Raw genomic sequence first — 20,649 nt, 5'->3', positions numbered from 1 at the left:
ATACTGAATGGTTTGTTTACTGTCAATTGAAAAAACAATGTTGCACATTAAGATATTCATCTGGAGACCGACCCTTAGTTTTGGAACCACTGCCTTAGGTGACACAAGGACGAAGCAGGAACCCCCTACTACATAGTATTGTGTAAAATTGTTTTGCATATTAAACTAGGCATTGGTCGCTCCAACTTCTGATCTTTTCATTTAAAAAAATCATCTATTACAGCTGGATGTGTATTGTATAACAGTATCTAGTGCTGGCAGGTTTGGATGGTGGGTGAGTGCACTGCCGGTCTATACAAATGAAAAGCTCAAAGCCATGAAGGGCAATTTAGAAAGAGCAAAGATGACGAAGAGAGGAGACAAAAGTACTGTATATAGTTGTGTTTTTATGGACATTGATCTGTCTGTCTCTGGTTTTCCTGATTGCTTTGAAAACTTCAGAGCCATCAAGTGGCAATATAGAAGATGGTAGATAGATGACAAAAAGTACAAAGGTGGCCTTGGAGATAATAATACTAATTATAAACTAGATTTGTAAAGCAATTTACAGGGTTTCAAGTGATCCTCCTATGCCGTTCTTCTCAGCTCCCCTATCATCTCATTAAAAAAAGTTGGATATAATTAAATATTTGAATACATTTAAAAAATAAACGTTAATATCAATCAATAACTGACAACACTCCGAGGACCCCCTAGGGGTCGCGGACTCTGTTGAATACCCATGGTGTAAACAATCACGATAGTCTTAACCATCGTCGATGGCTATCGGTCATCGGCAGGTACTGTACGACCCTAACAGGAAGTAAACAAGGGTGCCACCGACCGCAGATTGAAAACTCACGTCTTAAGACTCACCGTAAGCACTCATTTCCTTGTTGCTAGGGGTGTGCCACTAATTTCACGAAACGATACGATACGATATTTGGCTCATAACTTCGATACGATTTTGATACGATACGCACTATTATATTATGAAAATATATGGGGGAGAAAAAAAGCAAATGTAGAATTTGCAGAATTGCAGAATTATTTGTTTAAATAATTCTGTTTTTGCATTATTCAGACATGCAAACCTTGTAGCTTTTCAGCTACAATAGCCGTTTTGAATCCAAATAGGGCAATAGTGTGACACCTGACCTAAAAGAAAACATTATGTTGTCACCCTTTTCACCTCGGGGCTGTTTGCATGCCTGATTATTATTGTTGTAAAAAAAATGAAAAAAATCAAAAAATCAAAACGATATTTTTTTCCCCCAAAACGATACATATCGTCACGAAAACGTATCGCGATATATCGCGGGACGATATATCGGCACACCCCTACTGCCCATTTAGATGGATGCTGGTTACTGTATGCCAGTGTTTCCCAAACTTTTTTTCTGCCAGGGCACACCTAGATATACGGTGTATATATATATATATGTATATTTTTACACTGTATATATATATATAAAATATAGCCTGCCCTATAATGTGTGTGTGTGTACACACACTCTCTATAGGGCAGGCTATATTAAAACTTGGGTCAGTGCAATGAATGGAGGAGTCTGATTTCACCTTCCCAGGGTAAAACTTCTTCGGTACTAAACCCCAAAAACACAATATCCAAACATGGACTCTCATGTACACAAGATGTAATAAAGAAAATAGCGCACACATAAATATTAATGCTGGCAATGTAACGCGTTAACACATGACCGAATTAACGGCGTTAATATTTATCGCATCGACCATAACAAATTCCTCTTTTTGACCTTTGAAGCATCTGCAGGTCCATTCTCCGCATGGCTTCCTGATCTGAACACTCCCTCTGCAGATCTAAACCAATCACAGCGACATCAAATCAAACAGAGATTAGGACAATCTCTATGTTTAGGATTCGCTTATACGGCCATCTCAACCAATCACAGCGACTGACTGGGAACGTGTAAACCAAGGAAGCTTCCTTGGTGTAAACACGGAAGCGCTCTACACAAACTACATGAAAAATACCAGGCGTGCGTCCACGTATGAGCGGTCATCACAGACGGCACAAAAATGCCGGGGAACCCCGGCCGAAAAACACTGCTGTAGGCCATGTTGTCCACTGTTCAGATGTACTGTATGTTCGCTACTTGTTCACATATGCTATGTACACACCATTTGAGTAGATGTTGTTTGCTTGTACAGATGCTAAGCATGTTATTTAGATAGCATGTTGTTTAGACAAATGCTACGTTTGGTGTTTACCTGCTATCCTAGTTACTTTTGTAGCACTTAATTGTTTTCTTTGCACTCCATTTACTTGACCGTGGCACTTACCCTGTTGTTAGCCGTTAGCCGAACGAGGGTTCATGCCATTTACGCATTTCTCATTTAAGTTGCTCTGGACGAGAGTATCTTTTAAACTGTACATTTCCCATCACTCCCAGCCTCTGGAACAACAGCATGGTTCCTGTTAATTAAGAATGTGTTGTTCTCAGCCTGCCTAAATAAATATTCAAACCAATCCTCTATTATAAGCTGGGCGTGGTACTTTATCAAGCTTTGACACAAGTCACAACGATATAAAAGCCAGGGGGAACCAGAGAAAGAGAGAGGGCGGGTGGATGGGAGAGACAGAAAAACAAGAGAGCAGAGAATGGATGGAAGGAAAAGGATGGGAGAAGTGACGATGGGAAAAGACGCGGAGATGTGGGGAAGATACAGAGAGAGAGAGGCGAGATGGGGGAGGATGCGAGGTGAGAATGCGTTGATGTAATTGATGTGCAGACTCATTTAGACACATTTTCCATGCGCTGTCAGTTGCGGCACGATGGACTGTTCTAAGGAATGACCCCTGTGAAAGACAAGTCGTTTGACCATGACTCCGGAATGCATGTGTGTGCATGTCTGCTAGTGTGTAAGAGAGACAAGGAGCGCTCTTCTTACCACACACACATACCACACTCTTACAGACCTAACCAAACACATCTCCACAGGGGGTGGGATTGTGTGTGTGTGTGTGTGTGTGTGTGTGTGTGTGTGTGTGTGTGTGTGTGTGTGTGTGTGTGTGTGTCCAACGAGTGCACAACTCATCACTGTACATGCCACCACCACCCGCAAACAACTGAACAAGCAAGTGCTCCAGTTACTTCAAGTTATGACAGTGCTTTTACACAGTCAAAGACAGTCTGTGCTTCTCATCAGAAATAGAGGAGGAGAGAACTGTTATTATCCCTTAACTTCATTAACTAGTCTTAACTAATCAGCTGTGGAGCTGGGTGATACCAAATAATCTGTATAGATGACATTATTAAGTATATTGAAAACAGGGTTTGGGATAAGTTCGCTGGTGGTTCTCAACGTTGAAACTTTTAAATGTCTTAATGAGCAGACGGCCTGCTTAAGCCATTATATTTCCACTCAAAGCTTCCTATGTAAGAGATGATTTACATAGATCCCGTGGGGGAACACAAACGGTTCCTATGTAAGGGATGTACATCGAGTCACTCGATTGCATCCCATGTAAACTTAAAAGGTGGCTCTCCACCAAACAGACTACTTCAGACTACTACAGAGTAGACTGGCAGTTGAATGAAGTCGGGACGACTCTGTAGATCATTTGACAACAGATTTTCAGCCACAGACGCTTTCCAACACTTACCGCCGCCGACGTCGGTACAGTGGAGAGTTAAGGGCTGATGTACAGCGACCCGCTCGAATGCTTCTTTTGTAAGGGATGATGTACAATGTACATAGTCACTTGAATGATTCCTATGTTAGGGACGATGTGCATCGAGTCACTCAATAGCATCCTATGTAAGGGATGATGTATAGCGAGTCACTTGAATGCTTCTTATGGAAGGGATTATGTACTGTACATAAAATGTAAATATAATATAATATATCATCAGATAGTTACAGGGCTTCAGATATTTTTTTATCCAACACCTACTGTAATACCCACACGTCTTTAAAACAATGCCATCATTCATTTTTGTTTTCTTGGCTCTTGACCTGCTATTTCATAGCTTTTAAAACGGCATCTTTCGATCACGTCTTCGCGAGTGCACCTGTGTGTCAGTACATGAGCTCTGAATGTTATCGTGTCCTGTCCAGCTAATTGACGGGTGTCTCTGTCTTGTTGTGATGCCTGCACCGTTTCCCAGCTGTTGTTGTGCCATTTTGCTGGTCTTATCTCTTAGTGATTTATGTGTCATGTTGTCATGTCTCTCTGTAGTGTTCCTTTTATTGTAATCCGTCGACCCTCCGAAGAAGTCTTTTGTTTTTTTTGTGCCAGCTTGTCGTTTAATTGTGCCAGCTTGTCGTTTAAAACAAGGATTCAGGTCTTAATTGACCTGCTTGGTTTAATGACTGACACACACAGCGACAGACATGGTGCTGGTTATAAGACAGATTGGATAAATGAGACAGTTGTTGAGAGGTCATCTCCCAGAGTCCTCCTTCATTCTTCCACTTTGACACCCCACCCCCTCCACCAACGCACAGTACATGCAGACACACACACACACACACACACACCACAGTGCGCTGATGAGCAGATCAGAGGTGGAATGTTAAACCTCAGAACGGCATGGAGGCCCTTGTAAAAAGAGCCGGGAGCCTCAGTGATGATTGTTTTGAAAAGCGCACGGCTGAGAAGCATTTTGGGGATGACAGTGGAAAGCCTGAAATAGTAACAGTAGAGGAACACAGTGCTGTCAAGACGCATGTTATGTGTGTTTGTGTGTGTACTGTATAGACTATAGAGTCCAACTGATATATCGGTTTGGACATAATTTAACTTTTATGACAACATCGGTATCGACAATTATGCAGCAGACGTGTCCCAAATATTTACCTTTTAAACATTTTTATCTATATAAGTTGAATAAAGTAAAAAACAAAATGAATTTTAAAAGGTTGTGTTTTGTTTATTTGTTTGCGTATAAGTTAATTGTTCTCAAATTAACATTTAATGATTTTTTTTTAATCTCAAGATTTTGCACTTTTTTCTTTTGTAAACAAAATTATCAGTCAAAACATTGTTTATCGGTGGTCTAGGACTCTCCAAAATCGGGATTGACATCAACCCCAAAAATCTGACATTGGTCAGGCTCTCATACGTGTACACACCCGCTTGAGAATGTGCATGCGCTTAGACAAACCACTCAGAATAAAGAGCCTGTCCTGTGCCAACAATGCCCAACATGTCATAAATAATAACATGAACCCTTTTGTCAGTATCATTGTTTCACATGTACACTCACAAATGCACACCTACATAGTACATGCAAATTTGAGCCTGTACTAAAAGATCTCACACACACAGACACACACCTGTCCTGGCAGATGCCATAGCTGTGTTCTCATGGCTGTTGTATGGAGGGTCAATCTATTGTAAAGCCCTGCCTGATTAAATATAACCGGCTAAGAACGCGCGCGCACACACACAAACAGACCTAAAATAACTACGGTTATGACAGCAATGCTTCCGTGTAATCAATTACAGCCACAGTACTTGAACAGACAGAAAGGACACTTCCTCATTTAATCAGTTTTTAAACCACCGTTTTAAAAAATGGTTACAGAATCATACCCCAACATTTTAATATCACAAATGTGCTTTGAAATGCATTTAAAAAGAGCTGCCTGACATGTGCACCAATTCATGAGTCAGTTTATGATGAAACTAAACAAACTGTTGAATATAACCATCATTAGAGTGATAAACCAAATGACATGACATTTTTCATAATAAGCCAACTTCAACAGCTTTTAACCTTGTACACCAATCCAAGGATAATTATCATGACAATCTTATCAGACATTTCTATAGCAGCCATCTTAAATTATCACTCCGTATAATGTTGAGGTCTGAATAGCGATGCCCATTCCATCCAGTCAAGCTACCATAAGTGATTACAACCCTCCACCAACCATAAAGGCTAGCCATGCTTTCATTTTAATGTGTTATCAATCACAGTAATTGGTACTAAGCCAGCTGCTCATAGTTTACATTCTAAAACCTTGTGCTGTCCACCATCAACTCTCAACTTTATAGTTTGGCTTGGGAACCACAAGCTAGGCTGGGTGAAACTGAAATCAAGCCAATGCTGAAACTATTGATTATTTTCGTAGCTTTTATTCTATCGATTACTTTTGAATAATCCAGAAGCATGTTTTTTTAAATATATATATTTTTTTTAATTATTTTGTATAGCAATAAATTGACTAACCTCTTAGTGTAGTGTGAAAATAGTAAAAATGTGTTTTATTTTTTAAAACTTTTCACCTACAATGACATGCCTAAAATATGGATCAATTACAAATGATTTTATAAAATGTTTGATTAGAGATTATGTTTAATAAACAATTTAATTGATTAATTGTTGCACCCCTAGTACAGTCAACTTTATAGTTTGGCTTGGGAACCACAAGCTGGGTGAGATTTAAATCTGCACTAGGGCTGCAAATATGTCTATTTTACAATGATTGTTTAATTAAACAATGATTATGTTTATATTATATAATATCAAGATACCACTGCATGCACTCATGTAACTTTCATGAGAAAATAATTAAATGAATTATTATTTTTATAATTGATGAGATCAAATCATTTTACTTAACTTTTGCAGCCCTACATCACAGCCAAACCATTGAAAAAGTACTATGCAAAGCTACAGTTTGTATTATTTTGCCAAAGCCCTCCCCAATTCCTGCACAATAGGAGTAGGCTGAATCTTAATATCAGGACTGATACTTGTATTATTAAATTAAGCCGGTTGAAATGAGTTCTCTGGTTCCAGGACAGTTATTTTTAGTAACGCAGGTTCCCAAAGGAAAACAATAAACACTTTAACTAATAAATCCATCATCTGTAATAACACGATTGCAACCATATACGGTCCGGTCAATTACAACACTTCATTAAGTGTTATTAAGTGCCAATAATAGCTTGCCATATGCTAGATCAATCCATTACCAATCATAATCCCTGCCATTAAGCCTGGTCTCAGGTGGCCTCATTAGGATGTGTTACTAAACTTGTAGTTTAGATTCTGAAACCTTGTACCGTCTGCAGTCTAGCAAGTGCAGCTGAAATAGCAGCATCGGTCCCATGTGACTATTTGTTAAGCTCATGTCTATCAGGAGCAAAGCCAGCTCTTTAAGAGGCCTAGCAGAGCGTGGAAACATGCAGGCCCCTTAGCGGCACACAAACGCATACGAGCATGTCCCGCGACGGGGCTGGGTGGCTTAGGCACTACTTACTGTACATCTGATTCGGGGAAATTCAAAAATGGCTTTTGTGATTCAGAGACATCCATCCAGGGGTGATATAGGACCTGCACGCGCACCACAGGGGGGGCAACAATATTTACCAAGGCTTCATTACACGAGGGCACGTGCACGTGCACACACACACACACACACACACACAGACACCTCTCTAACCCAAGCACACCCCTCTAACTCAAGCAGACATTTACCCACCACCTGCACCCTCTGCTCCGTCACCCAGCACCTCTTCATCTGTCACACTTTGTCATCCATCTTTCACTCTTCCTTCCATCCATCCTTCCTTTACTCTTCCTTCCATCCTTCTCTCTTCATTGCCATCCATCCATCCTTAATGCTGTGTTCACACTGGCAGCTACAAAAAGATACAAAGCGACACAGCATATGTGTCGCTGAGTCGCTGTTGAGCAACATGCTCGATGATGTCAAGCGTGTGTCCGATGAGCGAGAAAAACATAAAAGGAAAATATAAAGCCTGGGGCTATAAAAAGCACATGGAACTGGCTGATGGAAATCATTTGTTGTCCCCCATTACAAGCGGGAACTTTGTGAAGAGAGAAGGCGTGTGGAAATAGTTAAACAACACTTTTGTAGCTGCAGTTGAAGCCACCTAAACTTGGACTGTAGACTGTAGCAGCTACAAACGTTGGGCATTGCGTTCCATCTTCATGTCGCCCTCTTCCTTTGAAAAGGAAAGGTAGCCTGTAGCTTATTGTAGCTGCCAGTCTGAACGCAGCATCACCCTTCATGTCATCCATCCATTCATTCTTCACTCTTCATGTCATACAATAATGTCAACTACAAGCTCCTGTCACTGTCAGGCTGTTTTTAAACACAAGGACAGAGACTCAATTACAGCAGAATGACTTCTGGGAGACAACCTCCACCCTGAGAAATGCCACGGGCAGCAACACACGGCTGTACACACACCCATGCAAACACACACACACACACACACACACACACACACACACACCTGCTGAGGGATGTCTGAACTGCTGGCAAAGGGTGTCAGAGGTCAAACTAATCTGCGTTCCAGAACAATCAGCAGCTTCCACAGACTGGTGTTGTTAACATCACTCGATTAGCAAGAGACACGCACACATGTGCACACACACACACACACACACACACTTCATTAATCCCAGATCTGACAAAAAGCAAATATGGCCGTTGATCCTGTGGACCGTGAGGATATTGCAAGTGTGCCCCCAAATAATTAGCAAGACACAAAGATTGTATTGAGAATATATCATTAATATCACAAAAAGATTGATTGTAAAAATCAATGTGATGGTATTTCTTTCTTTAAAATCTTTAAAAAATAGTTTTCATAGTAATACTAATAAATAGGAAGTTAATATATACTACGTTAGCAACTCTCATCCAAGCCGGCACACAATCATTTGCTTGATCATTAATCATTTGTGATCATTAATCATTTGCTTGATCATTAAAATAAACATGCTCTGAAAATGCACGCAGCCCATCCATCTGACCACCCAATGTTCAGTGGTCAGACGGGTGGGCCACGAACACTTTCAAGATTTTCAAGTGGGTCCTGCTCCAGTAACGGTTGGGAACCAATGCCTTGGATCACGTCTTCTAACAATTACTTTCACAATCAGTTAATCCGAGACAACCAGTCACAAACCTACTTCATAGATCTCTGCTAGGCCAGAAGGCCCGGGAGGCGGAGATGGTGTTTTCACATTCAAACATAAATGTAACATTTATTTTGATATCGGCTCAATAACGATAATATTGTATTCTACGGTGATACTGATATATCATGCATCCCCTAGCTGCAACCCACAATTTACCACTCCCTAGACAACCAAGCCTGGCGGATACATTAAAGAAACCACGGGCAGAGATAAGCTAGTGCCACCCTCACCCTGCGCTCACACCGGCAAGCACTTTGTTGTTAGGTGTTGCCAAGTCGCTGTGTCCCTGTCGCCTACAGCTGGAATTCCCTGTCAATGCAGCTGCCTTCTCGGCGTGGCTTATGTAGTTTTGAGGAAGTGGAGTGAATAATGGTGGCTTATCCGGAAACAATCTAGATTTCACCTATATAGTACAACAACAACAATTTGCGCAATAAATATGCCAGCCTCTTTGTCACGACTTGTCGTGTGAGCATGTGGTCAGAGTACAGCAACATTTGTTGTTACGGAGACCCACACTCCTTTGCTCCCATTTTCTTCCCCCTTGTAGCTCGAAAAATGCTACAGTACATAGGCTAGCAGGGGTCCTTGAAATTAATAGGTTGAACTTGATACATTTTGTCGATTGTACCAGCCAAGCCAAGTACCAGTGAAGTTCCCTTCCATCAAGGGCTTATTATATATAAGGAAAAGAATACAAAAAGGCTAATAATACTGATCCCTGAACAGAAATATATTTTCTGCATTTGATTTGACCCAGCAGTGTGCTGCTCATGTGAGCACATAGGGTGGCAGTTAGGCCGTTAAGTGCCTTGCTCAGGGACAATTCGAGGAGCCAAGGATCGAACCAGGTTGCCTTCCGGCCGCTCTACCTACTGAGCCACTGCTGCCCCAGGTGAAAAGAATGGATCAAGTCCACTTGCGAATTGGATTAGATTTGATTGGTGGGACGAATAAAAAGCACATTTCCCTGGAGCCAGTGGAACACGCAGCAGCCTATTATAAGTACACACACGTGTACATTACTGAGCGTTTCATGTATCTTCTTCTCTGCCCCCAACTGTTCTTTGGCGAACATACAAAGGAACCCAAAATAAAACACTGGCGGGGTTGGGGGTTGCATCAATCTGTGGCGGACCCTCAGCTGTGTAACCCTAAACCTTCACCTTCCTCTTAATACCCATCATCCCCCCCTTAATACCCACACATACCAGGACATAACAGGGCCACAACAAATGGTTCCCCGACAAAGGGCAGAGTTCGACCAGTCGCTCACACCGCAGTGCAGTATGGCGTGCATGTGCGCGCACGCACACGCACACAAACAGCAACACACATGTAATCATGCAGAGCCATGCAGAGATACAGACACAGATAAGATACTGTCATACAAATCACACACCACCACCACCCACAGTGACATTCTGCACAAACAACGTGGCTAATGGAGGTAACCGGGGGCTTTCCCTTCTTAACTTGGCAAATCTGATCAGAGGAGCCGTGGCCAAGGGTCTGTCATCTCCTCCTAAGACCCCTCGCCTTAACCCGTCCTCGGGCTAGAGAAACGACTGTGGGCCCTGGCCTGACCTGGCTCTCCCACAGGGGGCGGGGTGAGGGGGTGAGTAGGGGGTGTTAGGGCCGCAGCTTAAAACAAGAGTGACAGAAAGACGAGACCTCGTCCAATCAATAAATAAGCAGAACACATGCACATTTACACACACACACACACACACACACACACACACACACACACAAATGTGTGCCCCCACAGAAGAGGGGGGAGGGGGGCGACATCAAGGAAGGGGTGGGATGAGGGGGATTTACATTGCTGGTCGGTGTCCATGTTGCAATTACAAAAATAAAAAGCCTCCTAAATCACCATGTGAAAGTAGAGTGCAAATGTGATGATTAAAATGGGGGCAGGGGGTGCTAACGGGCAATACCCACAAATACACTACAAACCCTGCTATAAATGCCAGCTGGTAATTTTGGAACGCTGCGATCGCAAACTACCATGAACCACTTGGCCCAGGGCCGTTTAACGCAACTCGGGGCTCCGGTTTAACACCAAAGTTTTATTTAGTTTACTTTCATCTCTATACGAGTCTCACACTCCTTTTTATCCTCTTGTTTGGCTTAGTTTCCTCATATGCTTTCCTGAAAATATAAGCATTATGTGGTGATTCAACAAGATGTCACAGGGTTCAGAGAAAGTAGCATGCGCTAATTCAGGCATTCAGTGGCAGTGGCCTGTAGTGGCCAATCCTTACTTTTAAATCGATTGTATGTAGTTTTGCCATCATTACACTGAGGGGTAAGGGGGGCGATAAGATCCAAAACTTAAACCCACAACATGCACAGCACACAAGCTAGTCTTTCAGGATGTTTTCAGTCGGAATAACCAATTACAGAGAGACACGTTTGTTCTGCTATCCAAACCACAAAAGAGATTAGTTATTAAGCCCATATACAGTAGGCATGAGGCCATGCATTCAGACTTCTGATATAATAGATCGTTTTAGATTAGATGTCCTTTATTGTCCACAATGGAAATTCATTGTGCTCGGGTCAATACAGTCAAGACGATAAAGACAGAGCAAATACGTAAACGCCACATTTAAATGACACCACAGTATATAGGGCGGCAATGGCTCAGGGGTAGCGTGGCCGGTAGAGCGGCCGGATGGGAACCGTGAGGTTCTCAGTTCGATCCCGGGCTCCCCCAGAGTTAGTGTCGAAGTGTCCTTGAGCAAGACGCTGAACCCCTAATTGCTCCCGATGGTGCATTGCATGGTTTCCTCCGCCATCGGTGTGTGAATGTGTGTGTGAATGGGTAAATGTAATGCATAATCTATGTAAAGCGCTTTGGATAAAAGTGCTATATAAATGCACCATTTACAATCACCATTTAATAAAAACAGGAGCCAACTACAATTATGTTAGTTTGTTATTTTTGCATTTAAAAAGGGATAGTTCACCCCCAAAATGACTTTTTTTCTATCGATTAGTCACCCCATAGAGACTTGAATTCACATTTCTTTTGTTTTTGTCGCATTCCTAAGCCAATAATTTGATGACCGGCAGTCTCCTTTGTGTCTCCTACCGGAACCGCCACCTACCGGTCCGTTGGTCATCAAATTATTGGCTTAGGAATGTGACAAAAACAAAAAAATATCCATGAATTCAAGTCTCCATGGGGGTTACTAATCAATAGAAATAAAAAAAAATTTGGGTGATTTGATTTGGGGGATTGAGATATAAATTATTTTAAAAAGATGTTTGGGTTTTTCTGTCTTCACGCGAGCAGTTTATCCCCTCGACTTTTTTCATTCGTCGGCCAAAGTGGGAACGGGAGCGTTTTGCTCCATTAGTATATTAGTGCTGTCCAGATGAACCTGCAGTATAAATAGCCGTATCTATGATCATAGCTACACAGTAAACACCAGGAAACAGCCAGGCAGAGAGTCCTGACAGCCTGCAGCCTCAGCAGGCTGCCGCTCCAATCCAAATGCTCTGGGTTCCAAGAGCGGTGGTTCTCGTGGACTTTTTCATGTCAAGGACCCCCAAATTAATATGCATTTGACCGCGTGCCCCCTTTGAAAATATTTTGTGCCAGGTAACCCCCATACAAGATTTGTATTGTTAAAATGTTTCAAAGATATTCAAAAATTTTAAACATTTATTTATGCGTTGTGTGAGCATGTAGATCTGCTATTTCAAATTGATTTGATTGATTGAAATTTTTATTAGGCAAAAGAATGTAAAACAACACAGTTACATTTATAATGCTTTTGTCAATGGATATAGGCTTAAAGTGGTTAAATGATTGTGATGATACATCAACTAGTTTTGCCGGGGATCCCCGGGGGAAACGCCTCAAGGAACCCCTAGGAGGTCCCAGGACCCCACTTTGAGAACCACTGTCCTAGATTCTAGGACCTCCTAGAGTATATTGAACTTTCTAAAAACCTCTCCCATCACTCTCCACTATATTCAGTATAGTACGTAAATGCCATAAAATAAAGGCATTATATGGGACTTGTTTGACAAGTTTGTTGACAATTCTGATGCAGATCAGGGAATATAATTCGAGCCCAGGTTTGCCGCAAAACAGAGAGAGAAGTACACAGGTCTGTTACAGACGCGGGTATAGAGTGACAAGTAGAAAGTAGACATTTGTATGGCCTCTGACACGCAAGCCGTGCATGCTAGACTGATCCCCGTTTTATCTCCAGGCCTTACATTTACGTAATTCAATTTAACGACACTTTAGAAGAAAGAGAAGAGAAAAAAAAAGGTGGGCCTGTAGACACCCCATTCACAAAGCAAAACACATGCTCCGGCTGTGGTAAACAACATGCATGCACACACAATAAAATCCTCAGTGTTAAATTGACTGTGAGAGTCTGCAGTGTGAGAGACAGGAGAGGGTGGTAAAGTGTAATGTAACTAACCCATTCACCCCTGGCTGTTGACAAGAATACAAGTAATAAGCCTGGACCTGCTTATTTGGGGGGGGGGGGGGGCATTACACCTGTACCAATTCATCAAACACACACCTTCCACTATGTAGATCTGTCAACTGAACAAGGAGCATGACTTGGGAGGCACAAATAGCCCAAGCAAAATAACACACACACACGCACTCATAAGCGTGTGTGTTACACAGGCAGAGTTGTGTTGCGAGTTACTGCCCTGCCCTCTATTAGGAAGCACAATGTGTGTGTAAGGAGATCATAATAAAAAGGCTCCCCTGGGGACCCAGTCCGTCCCAACGCCACTGTGCTGAGTGCATGTATTGTTAGAGCTCATTAAATGAACACATGAACACCACCGCTGGCATGGCGCGACTGTGTGTGTGTGTGCGTGTGTGTGGTGTTCAGTTACCCATACAATACCACAATCTCCAAAAATAGCCGTTTATGTCATGCAATCCACACTCGTGCGTCTGTGTAGGCTCATTTTATATACGCCCGTGTTGAGAGACCTCATTACACAATCACACTTTGCATGTGTGTGTGTGTGTGTGTGGTATTATGTTAATGTAGAGTGTTACACGGGCCTATCGGTTTCACATAATTAATCAGGTTTCATATTTTGACAAAAGAAAATCAGACACACAGGGAAAAGAAAAGGAAAAAAACATTTAAAAAGGAATGGAGGAGACAGAAAGGGGTGTAGCTAGAGAGAGAGTTATGTAGAGAGTGAGAGAGTAATGAGAGGAGGGAATGAAGAAAGAGGGAGGGATTAGTGAGGAAAGAGAGGGATTGAGGGTGAACTGTGGACCTTGATCCAGCATTGCCCTCTAGTGGACGTAAGTGGAAGGGATTTTAGGATTTGAGTCCTTGGAAAAAATATCCAGCTTTGTTCCACTTTGAATGTACTTTTACTGGATTTATAACTTATTACAGAACTTGTGAAACTGCGTGCAGTCTTTTAAATGAACATCGAAGCTCTAAACTTGCATCACCAGGCTTTCCACCACAGAGCTGTACAAAGCACAGCTCTGAGGCAAGAATTACCATATATCCATAGGTCATGTTTGTGACGTCATCCCGACAAACAGGCCGCTAGGAGGCTATACATACAGAAGCCGATTATCCTTGGATAATAATTCGTTCGGCAAAATGGTCCATTGGTTAGGCTTCAGCGCCGAGGTGCCAACAGACAGACAGGGATATGCGTTCTCTGCTGCCTGACTGTTATTGTGTAAAGTGTAAACTGAAACTCCCTCCACTCCAGTCACATAGTAAAGTGAAACGCCAGTCAGCGCCCTCTTCATCCTAACTAATACAAACGCAAAGTGGTTGGACTTCCGGGTCATCTGGGTAGGACCCTCATCTGGGAAGTAGCTATGTTATAGCAGACCACGTGTCCAATTTCATGCACAATTTTGCCTAAAATTCTATCATGCCTCTAGTTTTTGGATAATGTACTTTTAATTGTTTGAATTTGCTCTTTGGGGCCATATTTCGGCTCAGTAGCGAACCACTCTGACATCACGCATATTGTCGCCCTGGAAGGGAAAACAGCCCGCCCCTCCCGCTTGTCTTGCAAGGGCGAGGTCTCTACCGACTGAGCTACCCGGACACTAATGGCGTTTAATGGGGCATTGATCTATGTAAATGTCACACGCATTTCAATTTCAATCACAAACGATGGCATTCATCACTTGATACACGTGTACGGCATTGCGCTATGCACACAAATCGAGGCTGTGCAAACGTTTCACAAATATGACATAGGTCTTTACTTAAGAGGCAGCAATACACCAACACAACTTAATTAATTTTAATGATTGTGTTCTGGCTTGGATCGATATACTTTCAGTTATAATTTATCACCATGGACTCATTTTTCAAGGTTTTAAAGAAAACATAGCATGAAGGTTTTTTTTTTACATGTTTTTTATATCAATAAAAGGTGTTTTGACAATTATTTGGGGGCCCACTGGCAATGTCCTCCTCACTGCACTAAAATATAGTACAAATGTAAGAAGAGTTTTGTGAATGACACTCATTATGTTGTTGATGCAAACGTGTGTGTACGTGTGTGTGTGTGTGTGTGTACCTCTCTGCCCTTGTGTGTGACCAGTGCAGCCAGGGGTTTGGCGTAGAAGCGACTGTAGCTGAATCCCAGGCAGCCGTACATGCTGTTAGCAGTGAGCTTCAGAGCCTTCTGACGGATGTCATACTAACACACACACAAAAACAAAAGGTCACAATACACAAGATGACTCGATGTGTATATGTGTGTGTGTGTGTGTGTGTGTGTGTGTGTGTGTGTGTGTGTGTGTGTGTGTGTGTGTGTGTGTGTGTGTGTGTGTGTGTGTGTGTGTGTGTGTGTGTGTGTGTGTGTGTGTGTGTGTGTGTGTGTGTGTGTGTGTGTGTGTGTGTGTGTGTGTGTGTGTGTGTGTGTGTGTGTGTGTGTGTGTGTGTGTGTACCTGCATGTAGAGGTCAGGGTTGATGTCCTGCTGTTTCATCAGCTGTTTGACTTGTTTGCGTCTCTCCACCAGCTTTCTGATCTCTTTGGGCAGAACACCCATCTCCAGGTCGGGGTCCGGAACCTCCGGGATCTCGTCCGACTCGTCCTCCTGTTAAAACACGGTGGAAACATGAGGCGTGAGAACCGGCTTGGAACGTTGCATTCAGCATCCTGTAATGACCTTGCAGTGGACACGGCCCCGAATAAGAAGAACCCACCTCGTTCTTCTTGCGGGTGGTGTGAGCCGCTCTCTGTACGGTGGTGAAGCAGATGTTGAACTCCTGGATGATGGACGGGTACAGGCTGTTGAAGTCCAGCAGCAGAATGAACTTATCATAGAAACCTGTGGAGGGAGACAGAGAGACGTGAGCGGCAATCACAACACACTGTTACAGACGGAGACAGAGACAGAGAGAGACAGAGACGGAGAGAAGCAGTGAGCACAACACATTGGCAGATCAAGTGATAGAGAAAGAAAGAAAGCACAATGATATATGCACAATATATGATAGGACACATTCACATAAAAGAGGCAGAAAGAGTTTTCCAAAGCATGTTTGTCTGGAGAGACAAAACAGTGTTAAAGGTGCAGACTCTTTAAAAGCCAGAGGGAGACGTACCGACTTTGGGGTCCAGCACCAGACCACCAGCATACGCTGGCTTCTTCTTCCTCCTGCCTTTACCCGCATCGCCCTCCTCCTCTCCCTCCTGATGGGCCCACATGAGGAACACAACCACAACATTTTAATAAAGTCCAAATTAAAATAATCATTTATACAGAGACTACTCTATTAAGAAAATATTAGTGTCCTAACTAGGGCTGGGCAATATGACTTCAAATCAGTATCATGATTGTTTCAACCATTTGCCTCAATTACGATTAATGAACGGCAAAAAAAAAAAAGGTGAAAATAGCAGATCCAGCTGACAGTGCGATGCGTTTCATTCGAATTTGATTATAAATCTATTAAAAATATATATATATACAACAAAACAAAAAACTATAAATATATACCGGTACTGTATACCTTTTTATGCATCTCGATTATCCTACATGAGCAAGATTAAGTCTCTTATTGGTTCTACATTTTCAGTTTGCGGTTAATAGCCCAATAGACAATATATATTGTGTGTGTGTGTGTGTGTGTGTGTGTGTGTGTGTGTGTGTGTGTGTGTGCGCACGCGCGCGCAAGTCAGTACCATCTCCTGCTGAGCCTTCTTGAAGGAGGGTTTGTCGGGGACAATGTAGTCCTTGTCGTGGAAGGCGTGAAGCAGCAGGAACTCATTCCTCTCTGCGCGACCGCCCATCAGAGTACGAGACTAAAGACAACAAACAGGTAGCAGGATGGTGAGGGGGGGGGGAATGGGGCACACAAGCACATAACCAGGCTGGTTGGGAGAGGCAATTAAGCTAAAAGTTTGAGATAAAAACTGAGAATCCGGGCACTCAATTCAATTGTATAAAGGAGGAAACAGCCTTTATAATAACAAGGTAAACACCAACGTGTTTTGACCGGGGCGAAGACCTCTGTAGGTCGAAACATGTCGACAACTTTTGAGTTTGAGAACCGCTGTCCTAGAGCATCGGTTCTCAAAGTGGGGTCCGGGATCCCCCAGGGGTCCTTGGGGGGGGGTACCAGGGGGTCCCCAGCTAAATGTGTTAATCTAGCATCAGAATCATTTTAACCACTTTTTTTATACTTTGGCTATTAAAAAAATGGCAGAGCTTGTATATCTGCTATTTTTAAAATTTTGGATATTTTCTTTTTTACATAAATCTTCTCTTCTGGGCGTCCCCCGGCAAAAACTTTTCAGGTGGGGGGTCCGCGGCCAAATACATATCAATTTGGGGGTCCTTGACATGAAAAAGTTTGAGAACCACTGTCCTTAGAGAGCAGCACTCCTTGCTGCTGCATGGAACCCATTACTGAGGTTTCGTGGTGTGCGTTACCATGACGTTGCCGGCGATGTTGGTGATCTGCAGGGCCAGCGGCAGCACGTTGAGCTCACACATCATCTGGAGGATGAGCTTGGCATCTGTCCATGTCAGCTCCAACAGGTACAGCAGATGAGCGGAGTCACTGATACACAAACACACACATATATTATATACTGTACAGGGCATTGGTTCTCAAAGTGGGGTCCAGGGACCCCCAGGGGTCCTTGAGGGAGTTCCAGGGGGTCCCGGGCTAAATGATAGATAGTTAGGGACCAAATGGACCCTTATGGGTCTGTAACTCAGAGAGTGTAAAAATGGAACCAAATGGACCGTTATGAATGGGTCCATTTGGTTCCATTTGTACACTCTCAAGAGTTAAATTAACATTGATTTTACCATCAGCGCCCATACCCTAGGTGGGGTTGGTGAAAGGGCCTACTCTGTGTGGAGTTTGCATGTTCTCCCCGTGTCTCCTTGGGTAGTTAATACCCTCACAAAAACATGTAGTAATCCTGGTCGCTATACCGCCTCCCCCATGACAGCTGGGGCGCCTGATGGAGGGGAAGGGAACTGGTTGGAATAACGTGTTCCTTCCACGCGCTACGTCCAACCAGGGAAACTCCCCCCTGTCAGGTGACAAGGTGGTCAGTTGGCTCTCATGCCTGAAGGAAGCATGAGCTCGGCCCTGGCCTCCCTACTGTGGGGGTCTGGTGTAGTGCTGATGTAGGGCTGGTGTAGCGCCCAGGATCACATAGGAAATTGGCACCGGGTGAAAAAAATGGGTTACAAAAATCGCGGGACAAAAATTATGTAAAAAAAACAAACATTGATTTTACAATATAAATTGGGGTCCCAAAGATAGAAATGCCATTAACACATTGAATGCCAATCGCGTAGATCTACGCGAACCTATTTAAAGCCGCAGCGTGCCAGTCGCGTAGATCTACGCGAACCGCCGATTCCCATTGAAAGTGCCCCAGGTGCACTTTCCGAATTTTTTTTATCCATTTCCGTTTCCGGTCGGAAACGGAATTATTCGGGTTCCGTTTTTTTCGATCGTATCCGCTTCCTGTCTGGGATCCTGTTTAAAACTCGATTTTCTCGGTTGTTGTTTTTCTCCTCGCTGATCACTGTTTACCGTTATCGGCTGTATCTTCAAGATGGCGGCTCGCATTTGGAAACTGTTTTCGTTGGCCGTTTCTCACGGATCCGCTGTGTGTTTAGAACCAAATGAACGCGCACTTTTAACTTATTTAGCGAGGTCTGTGGCGACATGAAAAAAACAAAAAAACAACAATAAAACGCTGGCACTGGTGAGTACATTATGAGATTAAACTCTGGCATGGAATGTGTTAAATGGGGGTTCGTAGCCTAATGCATGTCAAACTGGGGGTCATTGAAATTAAAATGGTTGAGAATCACTGCTAGAGCCTTAAAAATCTTCTCTTATGGGCTAACAAGTGTCAATTTGGGGGTCCTTGACATGAAAAAGTTTGAGAACCACTGGTATAGGGCATAACAGTGGAGGCCATTTTGTGATGCCACAGACAGCAAACCCATTCATTTTTCCCATAGATTTAAAAAAATATTTATATAAATACATTTTACACAGCAAACAAAAGGGTATTTATTGAATATAGTATAGTGTATAATATAAGTAAATATTCAAATATTTTTTTAATCATCATCCATCGTATGACAGTGTCACACAAAAGTAGCGGAAATAGATCTCTATAAGCTCATGATTTTGGGCTTGTAGATCAGCTATTTTTGAAAGAAGTCAAACACCTAATAATAATAATAATAATATGCCAAAAAATAGGGATGACAGGGTGAAAGTGGTTAAGTCTGTCTGTGGGTTTTATAAGAATATAAAGTATCAACAAGAGCTCTGTGACTAAATAATAACTACATTGGATCCACTGGTGAATGGATTTAGACGTTATGCTGTGTTCACACTGGTTAAGGTGAGTGGAAATGGTTAACCCATCAAAACCGGGAGAGCATCAGTGTCATTTTAGATATGTACACTGTAGCTATATTTTAACCACTTTAACTACAGTATTATTCTATTATTTGGCTATTCATAAATAGCAGATATACAAGCTCATAGCGTGTCACTTAGCGCCACACTATGAGCTTGTATTTTTGAAAAAATCGTCGCTTTGTATCTTCATGTCGCTGGCTTCCATTGAAAATGAATGGTAGCCAGTAGCTGCTAGTGTGAAAACAGCATTACACCTGAAACAAATGGCTGCAGCATGAAGACACACACACACACCCGTAGAGATTCCGAATGTTTTCCTGTGGGATGGTGGCTCTCTCCATCTTCAACACCTGGGCCGTCAGCTCGGTCAGGTGGTAACTTTTACAGCGAATCAGCTCCTTGGCTGAGATCTCCACGTCGCACACCAGACGACCACAGGTGGCGTTCTTCTCTGCGAAGGCGCCGCGACCCTTTAAGAACACAAGCACATCCAGACACACACACACGTATGTGATATATTTGCATAGGCTGCATGTAAAACTGTAGGGTTGCAACTATCGATCATCTTCTATTGATTACGTTTTCGATCAATCGAGAAGTTTTTACTTTTTATATCAACAAAATTGACGATTTTTCTCTCAATTGATTAGTCTGATTAAACACTTAATCCCCATTTCAAAAATAGTGACAATAGCTGATCTACAAGCTCACAACGGGTCGCATCACGACCTGTTGTGAGCTTGTAGATCTGCTATTTTCACTATTTTGAAGGAAAAAAGCTAAATGTGAAATTTGTCCTCCAAATGCT

General features: G+C 42.7%; 1 protein-coding gene across 1 annotated transcript in view; it reads right to left on the bottom strand.

Annotated features, from left to right (window-relative positions):
• The window catches only part of pola1 (polymerase (DNA directed), alpha 1), an 81,984-nt gene that overhangs the window by 44,839 nt on the left and 16,496 nt on the right, over window positions 1-20,649 (bottom strand). The window contains exons 20-26 of the mRNA XM_080418164.1: window positions 20,136-20,311; window positions 17,867-17,996; window positions 17,116-17,235; window positions 16,536-16,623; window positions 16,134-16,258; window positions 15,875-16,024; window positions 15,501-15,623 (exon numbers count right to left, since the gene is read on the bottom strand). Of these exons, the coding sequence (XP_080274290.1) occupies window positions 15,501-15,623; window positions 15,875-16,024; window positions 16,134-16,258; window positions 16,536-16,623; window positions 17,116-17,235; window positions 17,867-17,996; window positions 20,136-20,311 (912 nt within the window). The remainder of the gene's footprint in view (window positions 1-15,500; window positions 15,624-15,874; window positions 16,025-16,133; window positions 16,259-16,535; window positions 16,624-17,115; window positions 17,236-17,866; window positions 17,997-20,135; window positions 20,312-20,649) is intronic.

The sequence above is a fragment of the Gymnoscopelus braueri genome (genome assembly GCF_963280865.1).
Source record: "Gymnoscopelus braueri genome assembly, chromosome: 21".
In the NCBI taxonomy this organism is placed as follows: domain Eukaryota; kingdom Metazoa; phylum Chordata; class Actinopteri; order Myctophiformes; family Myctophidae; genus Gymnoscopelus; species Gymnoscopelus braueri.
This window is presented reverse-complemented; position numbering and strand designations above follow the sequence as displayed.